The 18,661-nt window shown below is 31.6% G+C and overlaps 3 protein-coding genes across 3 annotated transcripts in view; 2 read left to right on the forward strand and 1 right to left on the reverse strand.

Annotated features, from left to right (window-relative positions):
• The first annotated feature begins 175 nt into the window (after positions 1–175).
• Ear (ENL/AF9-related super elongation complex transcription factor) lies at positions 176–7,702 on the forward strand. Its single transcript, XM_083090976.1, has 3 exons — positions 176–822; positions 930–1,195; positions 1,499–7,702. Exons 1-3 carry the CDS (start codon positions 678–680, stop codon positions 3,299–3,301), a joined length of 2,214 nt encoding a protein of 737 aa, XP_082947102.1. The 5' UTR covers positions 176–677; the 3' UTR covers positions 3,302–7,702.
• Tm2 (tropomyosin 2) lies at positions 7,530–13,938 on the reverse strand. Its single transcript, XM_083090983.1, has 7 exons — positions 13,784–13,938; positions 9,944–10,231; positions 8,559–8,692; positions 8,301–8,489; positions 8,142–8,217; positions 7,850–7,982; positions 7,530–7,761 (listed from the first exon to the last, which is right to left on the reverse strand). Exons 2-7 carry the CDS (start codon positions 10,181–10,183, stop codon positions 7,679–7,681), a joined length of 855 nt encoding a protein of 284 aa, XP_082947109.1. The 5' UTR covers positions 10,184–10,231; positions 13,784–13,938; the 3' UTR covers positions 7,530–7,678.
• LOC145966692 (cytochrome P450 9e2-like) overlaps positions 13,772–18,661 on the forward strand; it is a 58,943-nt gene continuing 54,053 nt past the window's right edge. The window contains exon 1 of the transcript XR_014437130.1: positions 13,772–14,021. The gene's annotated coding sequence lies outside the window, so the exon portion shown is untranslated. The remainder of the gene's footprint in view (positions 14,022–18,661) is intronic.

An 18,661-nucleotide genomic window follows, 5' to 3' on the forward strand; every position in this document is an offset into this window, starting at 1 on the left:
CATGAGTTCACGTGAAACTTTTCACTTTTCGCCTTTCCGCCCTAGGGGAAAAGTTACATGATCGCTGCCCAGACCCTTAACGCTTTGGTGGTAACTAGACCGTTTCACCTGTAGGAAACAAACCCTCCTATTGGATACTCCATTATGCGTGAATCAATCGTGCATCGATAGGTGGCGGTTTGAATTTCCCTCACGTATTCTCACGAATTGCGAGTTGCGAGGGATGCACATACAAGGTTCATCATACCACACGAAAGAATCATACGGAAGAATCAGGATCATTCGACGATGCCGATGACTCTCGTCGGTGTACACATACAGTTTACCTGTTGATAATCGCAGTTCGAGCACCAGAGTGAAAAGAATAGAAATTCACGCGGAGCATGATGCATTCGCGGTGAATTTCGCGCGAGACAGGACGCCTGTTTTTCTACGAGACGGTCAACATTTTCATACAGAACAAGCGCGAGCGAGTGATATGCGTTCCAATTTCGCGTATCGTCCCGAAAATTAGAAAATTAGCGCTGTCATTGTTCCTGTCCGCGTCGCGTTGGACTGTGCGATGTTTCTCGGCTGTAACGATTGAAGATATAATGTAACTCTGCGACCGTGAAATCGGTCGACCCTCGGTAGATTCTCTTCGCGAAGCGGCAATTGAGATTTCTTTGTGAGAGAGGATGGGAGAGAAAATTCGCATTACATTGGAATGTGGACACACATCAGTGTTACGTGTGCATTCCACTCCTGAAGGGTATACACATGATTGGGAAGTTTTTGTGCGAGGGGTGGATAATGCGGATATACATCATTACATTGAGAAAGGTGTGACTTTTTTCCTTTTCTTTCCTTTTTTTTCTACTTTTTTTCATCAATAGATAGTTTGCTTTAACAGTCTTCCTCTGCAATAATAATTTCTTTTATATTTTCAGTGGTGTTTATTTTACACAATACATTTCGAAATCCCAAAAGGGTATTGAAAGAACCACCATTTGTGGTAAAGGAATCTGGCTATGCAGGTTTTATAATACCTATTGAAGTTTATCTGAAAAATAAGGATGAGCCCAAGAAGGTTTACATACAGTATGATCTTGTTCTGCAGCCAGCTGGTCCACCTTATAATAATGCCATGCTTCACTCAGAAGTAATTCTTAATCCTTCTGATGAGTTTAAGAAAAAATTATTGAAAGGTGGAGGTGTAAGTATAATATTGATATAACTAAACAAACATTGATATAAAAACTTCAGAGTTATATTTATATAATTAAAGTTTAATTATATATATTTTATATATAAACCTAGTATTATATATATTATATATTATCATATGATACTATCATGTTATATATTATATCATACAATATATTATATATTATCTATAAATGAAAATTTGTTAAATGAAAAGTTATACTGCAAATTTATAGCAAGTGCATATATAACATAATTTATAAATAGTTGATCAATTAATGATTATTTTCTTAATTATATTTTATAATTTCAGATTATAGAAAGGTTACCTATTAAAGACAGTTCAGTAGAAAAGAGTGATACTAAAACACCCACAATGGTTGGCAAAGCAAAATTAAATGGCAGTGAAAGCAAGAAACATCGTATTGCTGAGTCTAAAACTTCAAACTCGTTTCAAGACTTATTTGGCCCTCCTATAAAGACAGCGCCTATAAAAATATCACCAGACAGCAAAAAAACAAGTCAATCTGATAAAAATTCAGTTCCTAAACCTTTAGCTATTAGTGAAAAATCTGACAAATTGGATAAAACAATTAAAAAGGAAAGTCCTCATAAAGATAAAAAAGATAAAGTAGATGAGAAAAAGGATAAAAAAGGTAGAGACAGTTCTAAAGATCGGCTCAAAAATAAAGAAAAATCTAAGAGACCTCCTAGTCCGGGAAGTAAAAGTCATTCAAGTCCTGGAAACAAGAAATCAACATCACCTGTTGTTACAAAAAAACCACTGAGTCCTCTTCCATCATCTACAAAGAGATCTGTATCGCCTAAGTCTAAAGAAAGAGATGTAAAGAAAATTTTACCGGATAAAGAGAAAGACAAAGCAAAAACTAATTCTAGAAGCGACATAGATTCGTCTAAATCTGAGAAAAAAAAAGATAAGAAAAAACACAAAGATGATAAGGACAGGGATAAAAAAGACAAATATAAAGAAGCAGAAAAAGTTAAAGATGTTATGAAAACGACTGAAAAAAAATCTGAAAAAACAGATAAGACAGAAAAAACAGAGAAAGAGAAATCTCAAGAATACAAGTCGTCAAGAGATGGCAGAAAATCTCCAAAATCTACGAAAGAAAATGATAGAGTGAAAGATGATAAAGCGATAAAAGAAAAATCAGAAAAAAGTGAAAAATCTGAGAAAACAAGGGATGGCAAAAGTGATAAGGATAGACAAAAGCACAAGCACAAGAAGAGAGATAAAAAGGATAAAAGAGATAGCAAAGATAGGGAAAAGAAAGATAAACGTGAAAAAAGCAAAGATGGAAGCGAGAAACAAAACAATACATCTTCTGCATCGGTCGGGAACTCGTCTCTTTTAACTGAAGTTCCAGAAAGAGACAGCAGCGATTCGGCACCTTCCGTAGATGATGATTCATTACTCGAAAGTAAACCGGTACTTAGTATCAAGAAGGAAACAGAACATGCAATAATATCTACGCCTACAGAAACAGCAAAGCCACTGTCTCCAGATATATCGATAGATATAAAAAAGGAAAAGAGTGATCGTAGTAGAAAGGATAAATCCAAAGGAAGCAGAAGCGAGGAAAGAGAGAATCGAAAAAGGAAGAGAAGTAAAGAAGATGATGAGATTCCAGCAAAACGTGAGAAAGGCAGGGGTCATTCGACATCTCCGCCGTTGGAGCCAGTTTCATCGAGTCAATCTCCAGTCGCGATGGATGTTGACTCCGTCCATCATTCAGAAAAGGAGACAAAAAAGGAATTTAAAAAAGAGAAAGATGATCGTGTTAATTCGGTCGATCAAGTGACAAATGACAAGGATATGGAAATCGATGCTGAACAGGTGGCCCCAGATTCCACAAACAGCACTGATGCAGAAATCAGTGAACCACCAGTGTTTTCAGAGGATTATGTATCGCAATTGAAGGATTTGCAACAAAAAATAATGACATTGCAAGATAACGAAGAGTTACAAAGAGTTGTGCAAGTAATTGCAGAGACTGGTCAATATGAAATTACTAAGAAAACATTTGATTTTGATTTATGTGCATTGGATCGTAGAACTGTACAGCGTCTTCAAGAATTTTTTTCTGCATCGTGACCAGTTGCAGTATGAGGTATGACACATTAACTTATACATACATTCTTGTAAGATCACACATTAAGTCACATGATTTTACAACAAAATTTTTAGTGACAAAAGTAGTAATGTATAAGATCCCAGAAGAATTTTCAAATACATTCCTCAATTTATTAATGCATTAACTTATATAAATTAAAATTATATCATTATGTTAATATACATGCAACTAAGGAAACTTTCATTGTAATAAAGATGATAAAATATATATATATTTTTTTTTATAATCTTCTAAGGAAATTGCTATTGAAAGAGTGCTCGATTGACAGAAATTTTGCCATCGAAACACTTAAGCTGCAATATAATTTGATGCACATAACATAATATATATGATGTATATCTGAAAGTACAGACTTTTTTACTTAACATTAAAACTATTAAAACAATTAATTTGATTTTTTAATCTATTCATCAAAGATAGTAACATCCTCTTAATGTTAATTATAATTATTGAGAGGGATGTCCAAATTTTTATAAAATAACACCCCTTATTTACATAGCAAGCATGTATAAAAAAACGGAAATGAAAATTTTCCTATTTAGTGGAGTATTTGTAATGTTCTTCTGGAATGCTTTTAAAAGTGTCTTTAAAATGCATTTATTATATATGCTATGTGGACGACAGTTGATTTTACATAGTATTTGTATCATTGTTACATTGATTTAGTGATAGGACAAATTGTTTATAAGCATATAAACGTGCGCGTAATCGCATCATGTCTTTGTAACATAGACGTACATGTTTTCCTTTTTTCTATAAGTAACCGCCTTACTATAGGTTTACTTATTTATATTGAGACTATATATTTATTCATATTTGTGTGTGGGTGTGTGTGTGTGTATGTGTGTGTATTAGGGCTGTTTTGACAACTTTTCAAAGATTCGAAGCTTCGAAAGTCGAAGTTAACTTCGAGAATTTTCAAAGCTTCGAAAAATATCGGCAAATTCATGTAAAAAAATATATGCTGAAAATATTGTAAATAAAAGTGAATTAATTAATATATTTACACAAAGAATTATTTAAAAGAAAAATTATTAAAAAATTATTAGAAATCAAAATTTTTGGATATATTTTTCAACTTAACAACAATTGCATCATTTTATTCAGATTTTGTTATATTATTTTATAAATGTATCGTGCAATAATATAATTTTCGAAATTTCAATCTTTGAAGATTTTAATATCCAAGCATCAAAGTTCGATTATTGAAGCCTTCAAAGTAAATTAGCAGCCCTAATATATATATATATATATATATATATATATATATATATATATATATACACATACACATTTTATAGAAATTAATTTTTATGTTAAATACAGAGACACAGTGAGGATTTATGATAATATTTCCTTGTAATATATAGGACGTATTATATATGTATTATATAACATATAAGGACTTGTGTAAAAGAGTTATATGATAACTTGTGTGATGCTGCGATATCTTATAAAATGCTACAACTTAAGAGAAATTCTTTTTATCTTAACATATATAATATTTTCTCTACTCCAAGAGAATTGTACTATTATACATATATATGTAAAAAGGATACATCATATTGAAAAGGCGTATTGCTGCTAAATCAATCTAACTCTTTATACTATTGATAGCTCATCTGTGTAATCTGTTTGATTACAAGTTCTGTACTCAAAATTAATAAATATAGCAAATACAGGCATTGTATGTATATCATTAATGTACGCTACATCATTTTCTCTTTCATTATTAGTTCTCTCTTAGACTTAAAATGAATTTTGTGCTTTAGATAAGATTGGCGTACGTAATAAGACTGGCTTTCTTCTCTCTAATGACTTTTCGCTTTTTTCTAATGCGCAATCTATCTGATTTTTGCAGCATTGGAAATGCGTGTAGTACAACGATGTAATCCTGTATAATATTAGTCATTTGTATAGACCAGTCATGATGTTATGTGCAATTGATACATCAAATAGTCTAATGTTTTGATAATGTTAAAAAAATAATTATATAATAAAGAGTGTATATTATACATATAAGTTATGATGATTTATGTGTGTGTAATTTTTGCGGTGTATTATTCGTAAGAATGATAGTTAAATGGAGCGCGTGAAAGAAATATCATGCGGTTCATATTTCAAGAAGCGTGTCGTTATCGATCGAAGAATCAAATCTGTTTACGCATGCCTATCGGTTGATGAATATTCAATGTTATACCGTTCTCGGCATACATTGTCATTAAGTGCAGATAAATGAAGTGAATAATCCTTTCAAGTGATGTGGCATCTTTGAAGATTTTTTTTATGTTTTATTTTCTCATTTTTTTCCGTTTACACGAACGTTTGTATAAATATCTATTGAAATATTTCTATTATTATCACATTATATATCTGTGTACCTTTTGTTTGATGATAAATATGTAAAAGACCTAAATAAAATAAATATATAATAAATATATAAAAGACTTGATAAACTTGATGAGGACTTTATCAGAAAATATCAGTAGCTCATTTTTCAAATACTTTTATGCAAAAAGACGCATTTCCACCAGTATTCTAAAAATTATTTGAAAACTATATTATCATCACTTGAGAGATATTAGAAAGAGTATGCGTGTACGAGTCATAAATTGCTATGGATGTGGCTTTGCCATATTGCCTGCTATGTATAAATTAACTTAGAAAGCGCACATATTTATTACTACAGATTATATTGCAAAACATCACAGATTAATCAATGACTGTTGTATTTGATCTGATTTGTTCTTCCTTTTTTAAACACTTTTTTTAATCTTTACATAATTGGCGTTAAAAAAATAGTCTTCTAAGTATCTTGATGAATGTATTAATCGTGTATATTCTCTACGGCAATGCATCAAAGCGCTTTCTTGATGTAATCAAATGATAACGAGATATTTTTTACAATCGGTTATAAAAGATAGGTAAAATAATAAGACTTAGATATAGTTTTTAGACGTCTTTTTCAGATGCGATAGACGAATTTTTTGTCATAATTTTGCGAATGAAATTTTTTCATCAATGTCAGTATGTATCGAGGAAATCTATGGAAATGTTACAGCGCGTAACATTTGTATAAACATGTATTTATTTATGAAATTTGCAAATATATGCGCGCACATATATTTTATGCGCATTCTTATCATAGTAATATGATATTCAGTTCGCTTTGTGCATGATTACACAATCTCTTCCTTTTTCATAATCGTAGATTCCTATCACCTTTGTATTCTTGTGGCATTGTTAACGCGTTAAAGATACAATCGTCTATAATCTAAAATTTTTTATTTTTTTCTCTCTCTCTCTCTCTTTCTCTCATTTAGAAAATATCTGTGTTATTATATGAAGATCTCGCGCTCTTTATATGTCGTAAAATGAACTGAGTATCATTTGACCGCATCGTATTTAGCTCTGAATGAGTATATGTTCATTGTTTTGATAATTACGTTCAAACAGTGATGCATAATGTATATTAATAATAATAATAATAATAATAACAATACTGTGTCCGAGTTTACTCGATCTAATCGTTATGGCATAATATTTAATTGCATATGTATAGTCATTAAAATCATTGTTATGCGTTTTTGTAAGAATTTCTAGATCAATGTTGTATAAAGCTCATAGATTGCACAAAAATTGTACTCATGTGATTCTCATTTATATGTACATAATATACAAAATAGATGATAGCGTGCAAAATAAAATATGGTCGATGACTTTGGAAGTTATAGTACAAGAGACGCGCGAAATTATTGGATTTATATGCCATCGAAACACGATATACGTTCTGTATGTACATTTATTAAATAATTAAAATAAACGTCATGAGAGAAAATAATTGTATTTGAAAGGCTTTTTTTTTATATCTTTCGTGTGTAATATTGAAAACTTTATAAACCTTAGCATGTTTTAGATGCTATTTTAATTATATTTAATTTGCATATCACTATGTGTGAAATAACAGGAAAATAATGTATGAAAATATTAATTGCTTTGCGCAGAAATGCGCTTTTATATCGGTTTATCGATTTTATGTTATTGTTTATTGAATTTCTCTTAATCTTTCGTACACAATAATGTAACAGAATAAAATTACGATCCGCTCACATCGATAGAGCTCCATCATAATAATAACATTAATTACAAGGATAGCGAGTGCGAATGATAAATGATATTCACGGCATATCCTTTAGTTATGTCTCTTTTTTTTCGTCGAATGGTGATGTAACGAACTGTAACATTGTTTGCGCAAATATAGAATATCGATTTTTCGATCAGAAGGTTTGAAACAATTATTAGACACGCGAAGCATAATGGCGAGATAGTAAAATAATCTAATATCCTGCCAATTCGGCGAATGTCGAGTCCATTTCGTCGGCCAGCGACTTGTATCTGTCCTTGTTTAGACCCAATTCATCTGAGAGGGGAAACAAAATGATTTTAGTTTCATCATTTTTATGTAAGAAAGAGAAAAACAAGAGATATTTTTAGCAAAACGAATTCACCTTCGAGCCTATCGACCTCCTTCTGGAGCTTCTTGACGGTCTTCTCGGCAAATTCGGCGCGGGCTTCAGCCTCCTTCAATTTGACCGTCAAGGTCTTCAATTGGCGCTTGAATTCCTCGACTCGTTGATTGGCCTGGAAATATTTACAGAAAAAATTAGCATAGATCATTTTTCAAAATTTTCAAATTTATTTATATATTTTCATTGTAAAAGGAATTATGGGAACACTTGTTTTCCAGCGAAATAGTCGTATAAGAAATACGCTATTGCTACATTAACAATCGCACTGTACCTTTTCTTCAGATACTTCCAAAGATTTCAAACTGTTACCGACGACCTTTAATTCCTCTTCCAGTTCCATGATCTTGCTACGAGAGTGAAAATAAAAATTGTGTGATTGCAGCCTACTTTTTATCCTCACATTAAACATATATTAGCACAATGATCTTACGCTTCACCAGATTTCACGCGATCCTCCGCAACTTCGAGTTCGTCTTCAACGAAGGCCAGCTTGCGCGATACTTCGTCAGATTTTCCATCAGCGTCTTCCGCGAGCAGGCGAGCTTCTTTCAGTTGGTTCGTCAATTGATCCATCCTCTCCTCGTCCTGTTGCGCACGATTTTCCAATACTTTGCACATACTGCAATTATATTGTTACATATCTCATAATCTGTAGGAATGCGAGCAGCTTGATTAAACATATAATTACCGGCTGGATTCATCGGCGGCCTGCGAAGCTTCAGTCAGTTTAGCGGTTGCAGTGTTTAATCGTTCCTCCGAGCGCTCAAGGTCCTCTTCAATGAGCTGGACTTTGCGATTAAGGGCGGCTACTTCAGACTCAGCCTAAAAAAATTAAATGTATAAAAATTAGAATTTTCATTGATAAACATTTTATTATTATTATTATCGATCTCTCTAGATTTTAATTGTTCATAGTGGTCAATATGAATATTTAATATCAAAATAACGTGATAAAAGAAAATTTGAAAGTATAATACAATGTTCCGCGAAGAAACCAACAAACTTCTAGAATATATTTTAAAATTCATAAATAAACAAAAAAGTTCATACAGGTTAATTCGATTCGATTATCGAGGTATGGAAAATTTAACTGTTGTCAACTGTATCCTGATCCGTATTATAACTCGATTTCCTGATTTATCAAGAAGTTAACTTTTTTTGCTTAATGAAACTCTAGAAGACATTCCTAGAAGTTTATTGGTTTCTTCTCAGAACACTTTATGCAGGGTGTCCCATTTTAATGTCCCACCCCAAATAACTTTCTTATTTTTAATTTTAGAAAAAGATGTTTCAGACAAAAGTTGTATGGTTTCAAGGGGGACATAAGGTGTCATTAGTTTGACCTTGAATAGTTGCTTCAAGGTCACGTAAAGGTCACCTTCAATTTTTTAAATGAAACCCCTTACTTTCTATTGCATATTCTTGTAGCTTATCTCGAGAGCTTTCCAAAACACTATAATTAAGTACCTTTTCGTTAAGTACTTTTTGAGTTATGAGGCTTGAAATAATTTCTTAATTTTACATAAACCGTAAAATATCTTGTAAAATATTCATTTTTCGATTATCTTACCTTAATACTTTTATGTACAAAATAAGGAATTGTTAATTGCAAATTACATATTTTTTCTTAAAAACAACTATGTGTTTTCTTTACACCAATTGATTCCTCTCATTATTTTGTACATAAAAGTATTAAGGTAAGATAATCGAAAAATGAATATTTTACAAGATATTTTACGGTTTATGTAAAATTAAGAAATTATTTCAAGCCTCATAACTCAAAAAGTACTTAACGAAAAGGTACTTAATTATAGTGTTTTGGAAAGCTCTCGAGATAAGCTACAAGAATATGCAATAGAAAGTAAGGGATTTCATTTAAAAAATTGAAGGTGACCTTTACGTGACCTTAAAACAACTATCAAGGTCAAACTAATGACACCACCTTATGTCCCCCTTGAAACAATACAACTTTTGTCTGAAACATCTTTTTCTAAAATTAAAAATAAGAAAGTTATTTGGGGTGGGACATTAAAATGGGACACCCTGTATATGGATCCGAAAAAAAAAACTTACGTTGGTAAGAGATTTCTCGCGATCTTCGAGATCCCTATTGGCTTGCTCAAGAGCTTGCTTGTTGGCCTGCAGATCACCTTCGACCTGAGTTAATTTTTTCGTAAGGTCCGCAACCTCCTCGAGAACTTTATCCGCGCGCAGATTCGCTTCCTTTGCCTGCCCTTCGCAGGTGTCAGCCTTATCCATAGCATTATCCTTCTCAATCTTCATCGCTTGCATCTTCTTCTTGATGACATCCATGGTGGCGGCTTTGCTTTGAGGACTGTCTCAACGGAATTATCGAGTTTCCTGAAAATGAAACATTCCTATCAAATTCCATATCGATCATCATGAACGATGATTCATACTTTCGCATGTCTTTGAATTTGAATCTCAAGTTTGAATTGGAGGCTGCATTTCTGAACATATGCGCACTCATCATGAATCCTGCATCATCGAATTCTGCAAGGCCCATAATTCCGGCGGCTGATCGCAACGCATAAGCACGAAGAGGAGCACGTATCAAGGCGTCTACGGAAATAGCATCTACAGCCCGATTCTATAAATATGTGCTATAACGACGACGGCGGAGTTCTGACGCCGTGACGGCGCAAGAAGAGGCCAAAACGTAACGAGTATAACCCAGAAGAACGGGCTTTACTTGGCCGCCATCGCCGACCGACATTCGATCTAACCGACGAGTATTAATAGCATTTCACAAAATTTTGGTGAGCCCTCCGTGATCGTGGCCTCCTCGTGCGGATTTTACGGGTCGCGAACACTCAAAAAAATAGTTTTGCAACTATAGTAACAAATTTCTAGATGCGAAACATTAATTGAGATAGATAAATGATTAGCAAATACTGTAATATTATATATACTTTGCACTTTTAATCGATCTAAATGATAGAAACAAAATTTATATCTGAACAATTAGTGAAATTTAGGAAGAAAGTCTTTCCATTTTAAGGTATATTTATTATAAAGTTTGACTGTGGTACACAAAAAAATTTCACAAAGATCGTTCTAACTGTAATATCAAAACTCAAAATATCCAATGTAGTAATTAATATTTGGCGATGAGATTTAAATTTTCCAGAAGGTATTGCTAGAATTTGCTATTATAAATTTTACATATTGCAATTCTAGCAGATGCAAAAAAATAACGCTAAATTTTTGTTATAAGAAAATTTCTTTACTTAGAAATCTATTTACATTAGCAAGACATTTTTTTAAGTGAATTAAACTCATTTTGCGACGGCATAACATCTTTACAGAAAAAATGCGTACATTTTTGTGACATTGTAAGAAAATTAATCGCATTAAGATAGGAGAATGCCACGTAACCGCGAAAAATAATTTGTACAATTTGTTAAATAGATATTATGATGCAAATTCGTTTTTAATATTACTTGTAATTTTATACGTGCGATGTAAAGTAATTGGAGTTAGACAGGGAAGATTTAAAACAATCAATCTGTGCATAAAAGACGTTAAAGCAGAAATACCATTAAAAAATAGCTGTGTATGACAATATAATATTTTATATTGATTTTCATATAAAGCTTGATTTTATATAAAGTTATCTCCTGCTATATATCTACGTGTTATGAAAAGTAACGAAAATGTAGTAAGCAAAAACGAGAGAAAAAGATCGCAAGATCACAAGTTATTTTTAACGATTTATTCCAAAAATTTTTTAATTATTGATAAAAATTGATCAAAATATTGATAAAATTGATCGACATATATTATTTAAAATGTAATATTTTTAGATATTCCGAAATATTAATAGCCTGTAAAAGCCAATGATTATTATTTAATGTCAGTATCATCATACTTATTTCCTTTATTATAGAGAAGAATAAAAAATAAAAAATAAATATTCGCATGTACGTTCTCTATTACATACACTATTGATACGTAAACTACAGATAATCATGTTTTTAAAAAATGTAACATATATAGTCAACAAAATGTTTAATGTAACAAATCAATATACGCATTATTAACAGTTACAGATTCTACTTACGACATTGCTTTCTGTTAAGCCCGAAAAGAAATTATCTTGAAGCGTTAGCAGAGCTATTATTATTTAGCAACAATTACAAAAGCTCTTGCAAAGCTGTCCGAGTCTTCGAGATATTGTGGATCTTCATGAATCGTCTACGTAAGCTTCCTGTAGGAAATTAAGCTCGTCCGTCGCCTGATGTGAATTTGAATATAAATCAGAACAAAAATCAGATGAATTTATCCATCATATCAACATCAAGTATTAAAAATAATGCGTGGATGGATCATCGATCGCAAAAACGGATTAATTTTGAGTTACCAAAATTCAAAATAATATTGAATAGGGTTGCACGAAATACAAAGAGATTAATCCTGATATTGTCTTGTCTTATTTTGTCTTGAAATTCAAGACGAGATCAAGACAAGATTTTTAATTATTTATCAAGATAATTGAGCCAAGTTTAAGAATTTCAAGAATCATGATTTTTTAAAAAAATTATTAGTCTTGATAAATATATTGCTAATATATATATATATATATATATATATATATATATACAGGGTGTCCGATTCGTGAGGGACCAAACGAAAAGTGATGATAGATTGGGTCAAACTAAGAAGAAAAGTCCTCTACCATTTTGCAAAATTCGCAATAATTATTAAGTAATAAGCAAAAATGTCCTGGCGCATGAGAAGCGGTAAACCGCTTGTAGTGTGTGATTATTAAGTGATCAAACGAAAGTGGTGATAGATTGGGTCAAACTGAAAAGAAAAGTTCTCTACCATATTGCAAAATTCGCAATAATTATTAAGTTATAGGCAAAAATGTCTCAGAGTATAAGAAGCGGTAGACAGATCGCTTCTCATGCGCTGAGACATTTTTGCCTATAACTTAATAATTATTGCGAATTTTGCAATATGGTACAGAACTTTTCTTTTCAGTTTGACCCAATCTATCACCACTTTTCGTTTGATCACTTAATAATCACACACTACAAGCGGTTTACCGCTTCTCATGCGCCGGGACATTTTTGCTTATTACTTAATAATTATTGCGAATTTTGCAAAATGGTAGAGGACTTTTCTTCTTAGTTTGACCCAATCTATCATCACTTTTCGTTTGATCCCTCACGAATCGGACACCCTGTATATATATATATATTTCTAAATTAAATGAGAAAAATTACACTATATATTTAAGACGAGATTTTTTGCTACAAAGATTCATTCAAAAGCAAGATTTAAGTTTTCGAACATTTTCAATATCAATACAATATTTTTACTTGGAATATTGTCTTGTGCAACCTTAGGATTGAATCATCTGCAATTTTGAGGGATTTTTTTCTATATAAAAATTATATTTCACTTCCAAATGGCTCTCGTGTTTTAAATACAAATGCTCTATAGTCGTGATCTTTTTGACCGATTTCCATCGTGATGATCAACGCAATCTGATCTATCCGCGCGCGCAGAGGGTTTCATTTCTGAAAATACTACTTACTTTGGCACTGCCAAGTATATCGACGAGTCGCTTAAAGCACAAATTCCGGTATTAAAACTCCTTAAAGTTTAAGCGCCGATTAGTTTGCCACTCTCGGATATATATGTATCCTTGATTTATCCCTTGATTTATTTATCGATCAACAGTAATCGCCGTCCTCGTCGATACTTCTTCAATCGTCAATCGTTCTCCAGTAACCAATGAAAGCTTATTCCGCATATCGCTGCCACACATTTTAGCATAAAGCGTATAAAAGGCAAAGAGGCATACAAAGAGAAAGAGAGAAGAAAAAAAGCAAAGTGTTTTCACCGCAGAAAAAAGCGCATTATCGGAAATGATGCACTTACCTAACTCGAACGATCTGAACTGCGCGAAACGAGTATCTGAACGGAGAGGGAATGGAAAAGCTGTCGGACGAAAACCGCGCGCGTGTCGCGGGTGGGGATCCCAAAAATGGCCCGCCGCGAGCCCCCCGTAACACGTTTATTTTCTGCTCTCGCGGAGAGACGATCTGTCGCACCTTCGTTCGTCATGATGGAGCGCACAGCATCATCGGCGTCTTGCAATTGACAAACTGTCAAAACAGTAGGTGCTATCGAAAGTATTCATTTACATTCCCGAATGAGATAAGCGTTAAAACTATTTTGTATTTCTTGTTAAATCAGTTTATATATACCTGATATATATTTTTTTGTGTAACACAATTATATAATGCGACATTTAATGCAACAGTCAATAAACTCCCATCTTTCATAATGCAACAATAGGAAAAATTTTCCTTTAGGAAAAGGAAATATATTACGTACTTTTTTTATGAGTCAATTAATATAAATCAATTAATATAATTAATGCGTATTAACAGAAAATAATTGAGATCTCATTTGAAAAAAGAAAAACTTTTTAAAGAATGTAGAATATATTTAGACAAAATGTTATTTATAATTATTTTTTATTTATTATTTTTCGTAACCCATGTCTGTTGAAACAAAGAATGCCACTTATACAGACACAAGTTATACAGCACATACAAGTGTTTAAAAATATTTACAAAGGTTCAGATATATATTTTCATAAAGGATTAATACGTTCATAGAGAAATATCCGATTTCTTTCTCCCTTCTCCCTCTCTCTCTTTCTCTCTCTCTTTCTATCTCGCATTTCCTGTTTTATTTCCGTTTCACGTTCTTCGCTCTTGGCGAATCATTTTTAGAGACCACTTCGCTTACGCGTTTACTGGCTCTGTCAGATATTTATCAGCGTGAAAAAAATAAACTTTATTTTAAGATTGTCATTTCAAATATCCTAATTAGTTCAGTTGACAATGAGAAACACAACTGTAATGTAGAACTCGATTTTGTAGATAATGTCTTCTTGATTTTTTCTCTCTACTTGAAATTCATGGCTTATTTTTTTTTATTATGCGTACAGCATATACAGGGTGTCCCAAAAGTCCCGGAACGGTCGAATATTTCATAAACTATGCACTTTAGAAAGAAATGTTTCAGACAAAAGTTGTATGGCTTGGAGGAGGACATAAGATGGTGTCATTGGTTTGACCTTGAAGAGTCACCTGAAAGTCACGTGAAGGTCACCTTCAACTTTTTAAATGGGATACCCTATATGCTTTTGCACATTCTTGTAGCTCATCTCGAGAGCTTTCCAAAACACTATAATTAAGTTAGTTTTCATTAAGTACTTTCCGAGTTATGAGGCTTGAAATCATTTCTTAATTTTACATAAACAATAAAATATCTAGTAAAATATTCATTTTTCGATTATCTTACCTTAATACTTTTATGTATAAAATAATGAGAGGAATCAATTGGTGTAAAGAAAAAGCATAGCTGTTTTTAAGAAAAAATATGGAATTGTTAATTGCAAATTACATAATTTTTCTTAAAAATAACTGTGTTGTAATTTCCCACTCAACAATATAACAGTTACATAACATATCTGTTATGTAACAGTTATATTGTTGAGTGGGAAATTATAACTAACAGTTATATAACTGTTATTTGGTGTTTGCTGGATAGTTTATGAAATATTCTACCGTTCCGGGACTTTTGGGACACCCTGTACACACATATCGAATATTTCTTGATTAATTAATATAAAGCTCTTACAGCATAGTTTGTCAAGTATATTTGGCAAGTGAATATTTTATAAAAATTTATATTTCTTTTTAGATTTCTTTTTCGTTGCATCGTTCTGCGGTACAATTATTTCAATCTCAATATATCATTTCAATAAAATTTTTGACATTTTTGCCGATAAAAACATTAAATTATATATATATATTTTTTCTTTTTTTTTCAAAGAGGTAGAACAGCGAGAATATATATGACAATATTTATTTTTACATCGTTCATATATACTTGTTTTATAAGTGCAACCTTATTACAATAGAAAGATAACTATACGCGTTAAGGGATAAATAGCTGTGTAATATATTTGTCTCCTTATACGCTCAAGTCCAGAGTTTATGGAATATATTATAAAGAGGTTCTTAATTTGGAGCAGATAATTAGAAAATTGTTTTGTTATTACTTATGCTTATTATTTGTGCTGTTATTACGATAAGATCCGAGAGGGTTATGCTATTTATTTCAATATTCTGTGGAGAGTGGGAGAGTATAGAAAGTGATGGAATTCGTGAAAAGTGTATGTCGGATAATGTTATAATAATACATTTAGCTTTTGGATTATGATGCGAAGAGCAGAGAGAGAGAGGGGGAGAGAGAGGGAGAGAGAGAGAGAGAAGAAAAAAACGTTGAAAATATATGCACAATTATCATCGACTTATAAAATGGACTGAGCATTGCGATAGACAGGAGAGCGCCAGCTATAGAGAGAGAAATACTACATAGGAGGCTTATTTTGTCTCTCTTGCTAGCATCTCATTGGTAGATTTTTCGATATATCGATGAAAATTACCAATGAAATCCTAACAAAAGACAGACATAGGCCTCCTATGTAGTACCTCTCTCTCTGTAGCTGTCACTCACCTGTTTATCGCAATGCTCAGTCCATTTTATAAGTCGATGACAATTATATATATATATATATATATATATATATATATATATATATACAGGGTGTTCATTTTAAAACTTTCCAGTCGTTTATTTCATGATTGACTATTTTTTGCGAGAAATGCCAAAAAACATCAATTTTGTTTTCGAGGGGGCCATTTAAGTACATTAAATACAACGAAATTTTATCATCCCTTTCGTCGGGTAGCTACCCCTTTAAAAATCTTAAATGGCAATAGGGATCAAGTGATATATTATTTTAAAGGTCTTTTGATTCTCTGTACAACTCTCTTTCTCTTTTTAAAAAAAAAATTTTTTTTTAAATTTTATTAATATGATTAAGCCCATACAGCACAGAAAGGTTGCAAATATATTGCAGAATAATTTCATTGAAACATTGCAATATTGCAAATCGGTTGCGAAACTTTGCTGCAACATTGCTGTAAAGTTGCGGCAACATTAAGATGTCCGCTTTTTGTAATATTACAACGAAATGTCGCAGCAATATTGCAATGTAATATATTTGAAAAAATGCAACGTTGCTGTAATCATGTAGCAATATTGCATATAAAACATTTTTTCGAAATAATTCTTGACACATGAATCTTGGAAGTTTATAAAAAACATATAAAATAAAAAAATCTTTATATAAATAAAAATTTGTAATGATTGTATTCAAGATAATATATTGTAAAGTCATATTTAAATATGTATATTTAGATTTTATTATATCTAAATATATATATTTAGATATGACTTTACAATATCTTATCTTGAATACAATCAATACAAACTTTTATTTATATCAAGATTTTTTATTTTATGTTTTTATAAACTTTCAAGATTCATCTATCAAAAACTATTTCTTCCAATGATTTTATTTAAAATAATATATTGTAAAGTCATATCTAAATATATATATTCAAGATAATTCAAGATAACATATATTATAGTCATATCTAAATATATATATTTAGATATGACTATAATATATGTTATCTTGAATAAAATCATTGCAAACTTTTATTTATATCAAGTTTCTTAATTTATGTTTTTATATACTCTTACAATGATATAAAAGAACAAACATTAATTAGAATTAATTACATATTTTTATTTAAAAATTGTTAAGATCCATTTACATATATGTGTATGTGAAAAATACATAGAAATAATGTACAGAAAAACAAAAATAAAATATGAAATAAAATGTTCTATAAGATAATAAAAAAAATATATATATATTTAATGAAGAAAAATCTGTTTAATATTCTGAATCCCAACAAGGGATCCAGATTATTAAACAAATTATTTGTTTAATAATCTAGATCCCTTATTAGGATTCAAAATATTAAATAAATCAAGTCAGTTTATCAGAAATTTAACTGACACAAGACAAGAAATATAATTACTACATTAGTCCTTTATAGGCCTTATATCCACTTTAGATGAAAATTCGAATACGAGTTAGTTAAGTTTGGTGTCGCCATAGCGGCAAGTAAAGAAACACATGTTATACATTTTCGCTATGTTAAAATGTTGTTGCAACATTGCCAAAGTAATATTACAAAATAATGTCTCTGCAATATTTCTGCAGCATTACACTGCTAAGTGCAATGTTGTAACATTGCAGCAATGTTGATGCAAGCTTCTGTGCTGTATGGGAAGCTACGGTCGGGGAGACGCTTTGGATGTTTTGAAGCGTTTGATTGACCAATCAAGTTAAAGAAATTTTTACTGCTCTTGTCTTGATTGGTTAATCAAACGCTTCAAAGTATCCAGAGCATCTTCCCGACCGTAGCCTAAATAGATACAATTTTATGAAACTTTTGTATAAAACATTCTCCGACATTATGAATAATTTTTGGAGCTATATCGAAAAAAGCAGAAAGTCTCTCTACGATGAGACCGCAAAATGCAGACAAATCGCAGGTGATTTCATCCCTTAGAATCGTTTTTGAGCCGCAACTGAAAATTTCTAAATTCACCTATTTACCTCCTCTATATTTGTGTAAAGTTTCATCAAAATCAGAATTTTCGGGTTTGCGAGATTCCCTTGTGTGTAAAACTCCGACCCTAATGTGATCCTGGTTACACGAGCTAGGATTACGTTGACAACCGGTAGAGTGCCCAACGGACGGATATCTTATGTTCGGGAAGGATCCAAGAGAGAGACGTCTGCTGCCAAAATTT

The sequence above is a fragment of the Camponotus vicinus genome, unplaced genomic scaffold (assembly GCF_025532165.1).
Source record: "Camponotus vicinus isolate PSW18456_S1 unplaced genomic scaffold, iyCamVici1.0 SCAF_2, whole genome shotgun sequence".
NCBI lineage: Eukaryota > Metazoa > Arthropoda > Insecta > Hymenoptera > Formicidae > Camponotus > Camponotus vicinus.

Excerpts from the sequence above, each read along its gene's own strand:
- Ear (XM_083090976.1), top strand. The coding sequence starts at position 678 with ATGGGAGAGAAAATTCGCATTACATTGGAATGTGGACACACATCAGTG. Across the intron at positions 823-929 it reads ACATCATTACATTGAGAAAG|TGGTGTTTATTTTACACAAT; the intron begins GTGTGACTTTTT and ends TTATATTTTCAG. Across the intron at positions 1,196-1,498 it reads AATTATTGAAAGGTGGAGGT|ATTATAGAAAGGTTACCTAT; the intron begins GTAAGTATAATA and ends TTATAATTTCAG.
- Tm2 (XM_083090983.1), bottom strand. The coding sequence starts at position 10,183 with ATGGATGTCATCAAGAAGAAGATGCAAGCGATGAAGATTGAGAAGGAT. Across the intron at positions 8,490-8,558 it reads GCCGCCGATGAATCCAGCCG|TATGTGCAAAGTATTGGAAA; the intron begins GTAATTATATGT and ends ATATAATTGCAG. Across the intron at positions 8,218-8,300 it reads CGCGTGAAATCTGGTGAAGC|CAAGATCATGGAACTGGAAG; the intron begins GTAAGATCATTG and ends TCACTCTCGTAG.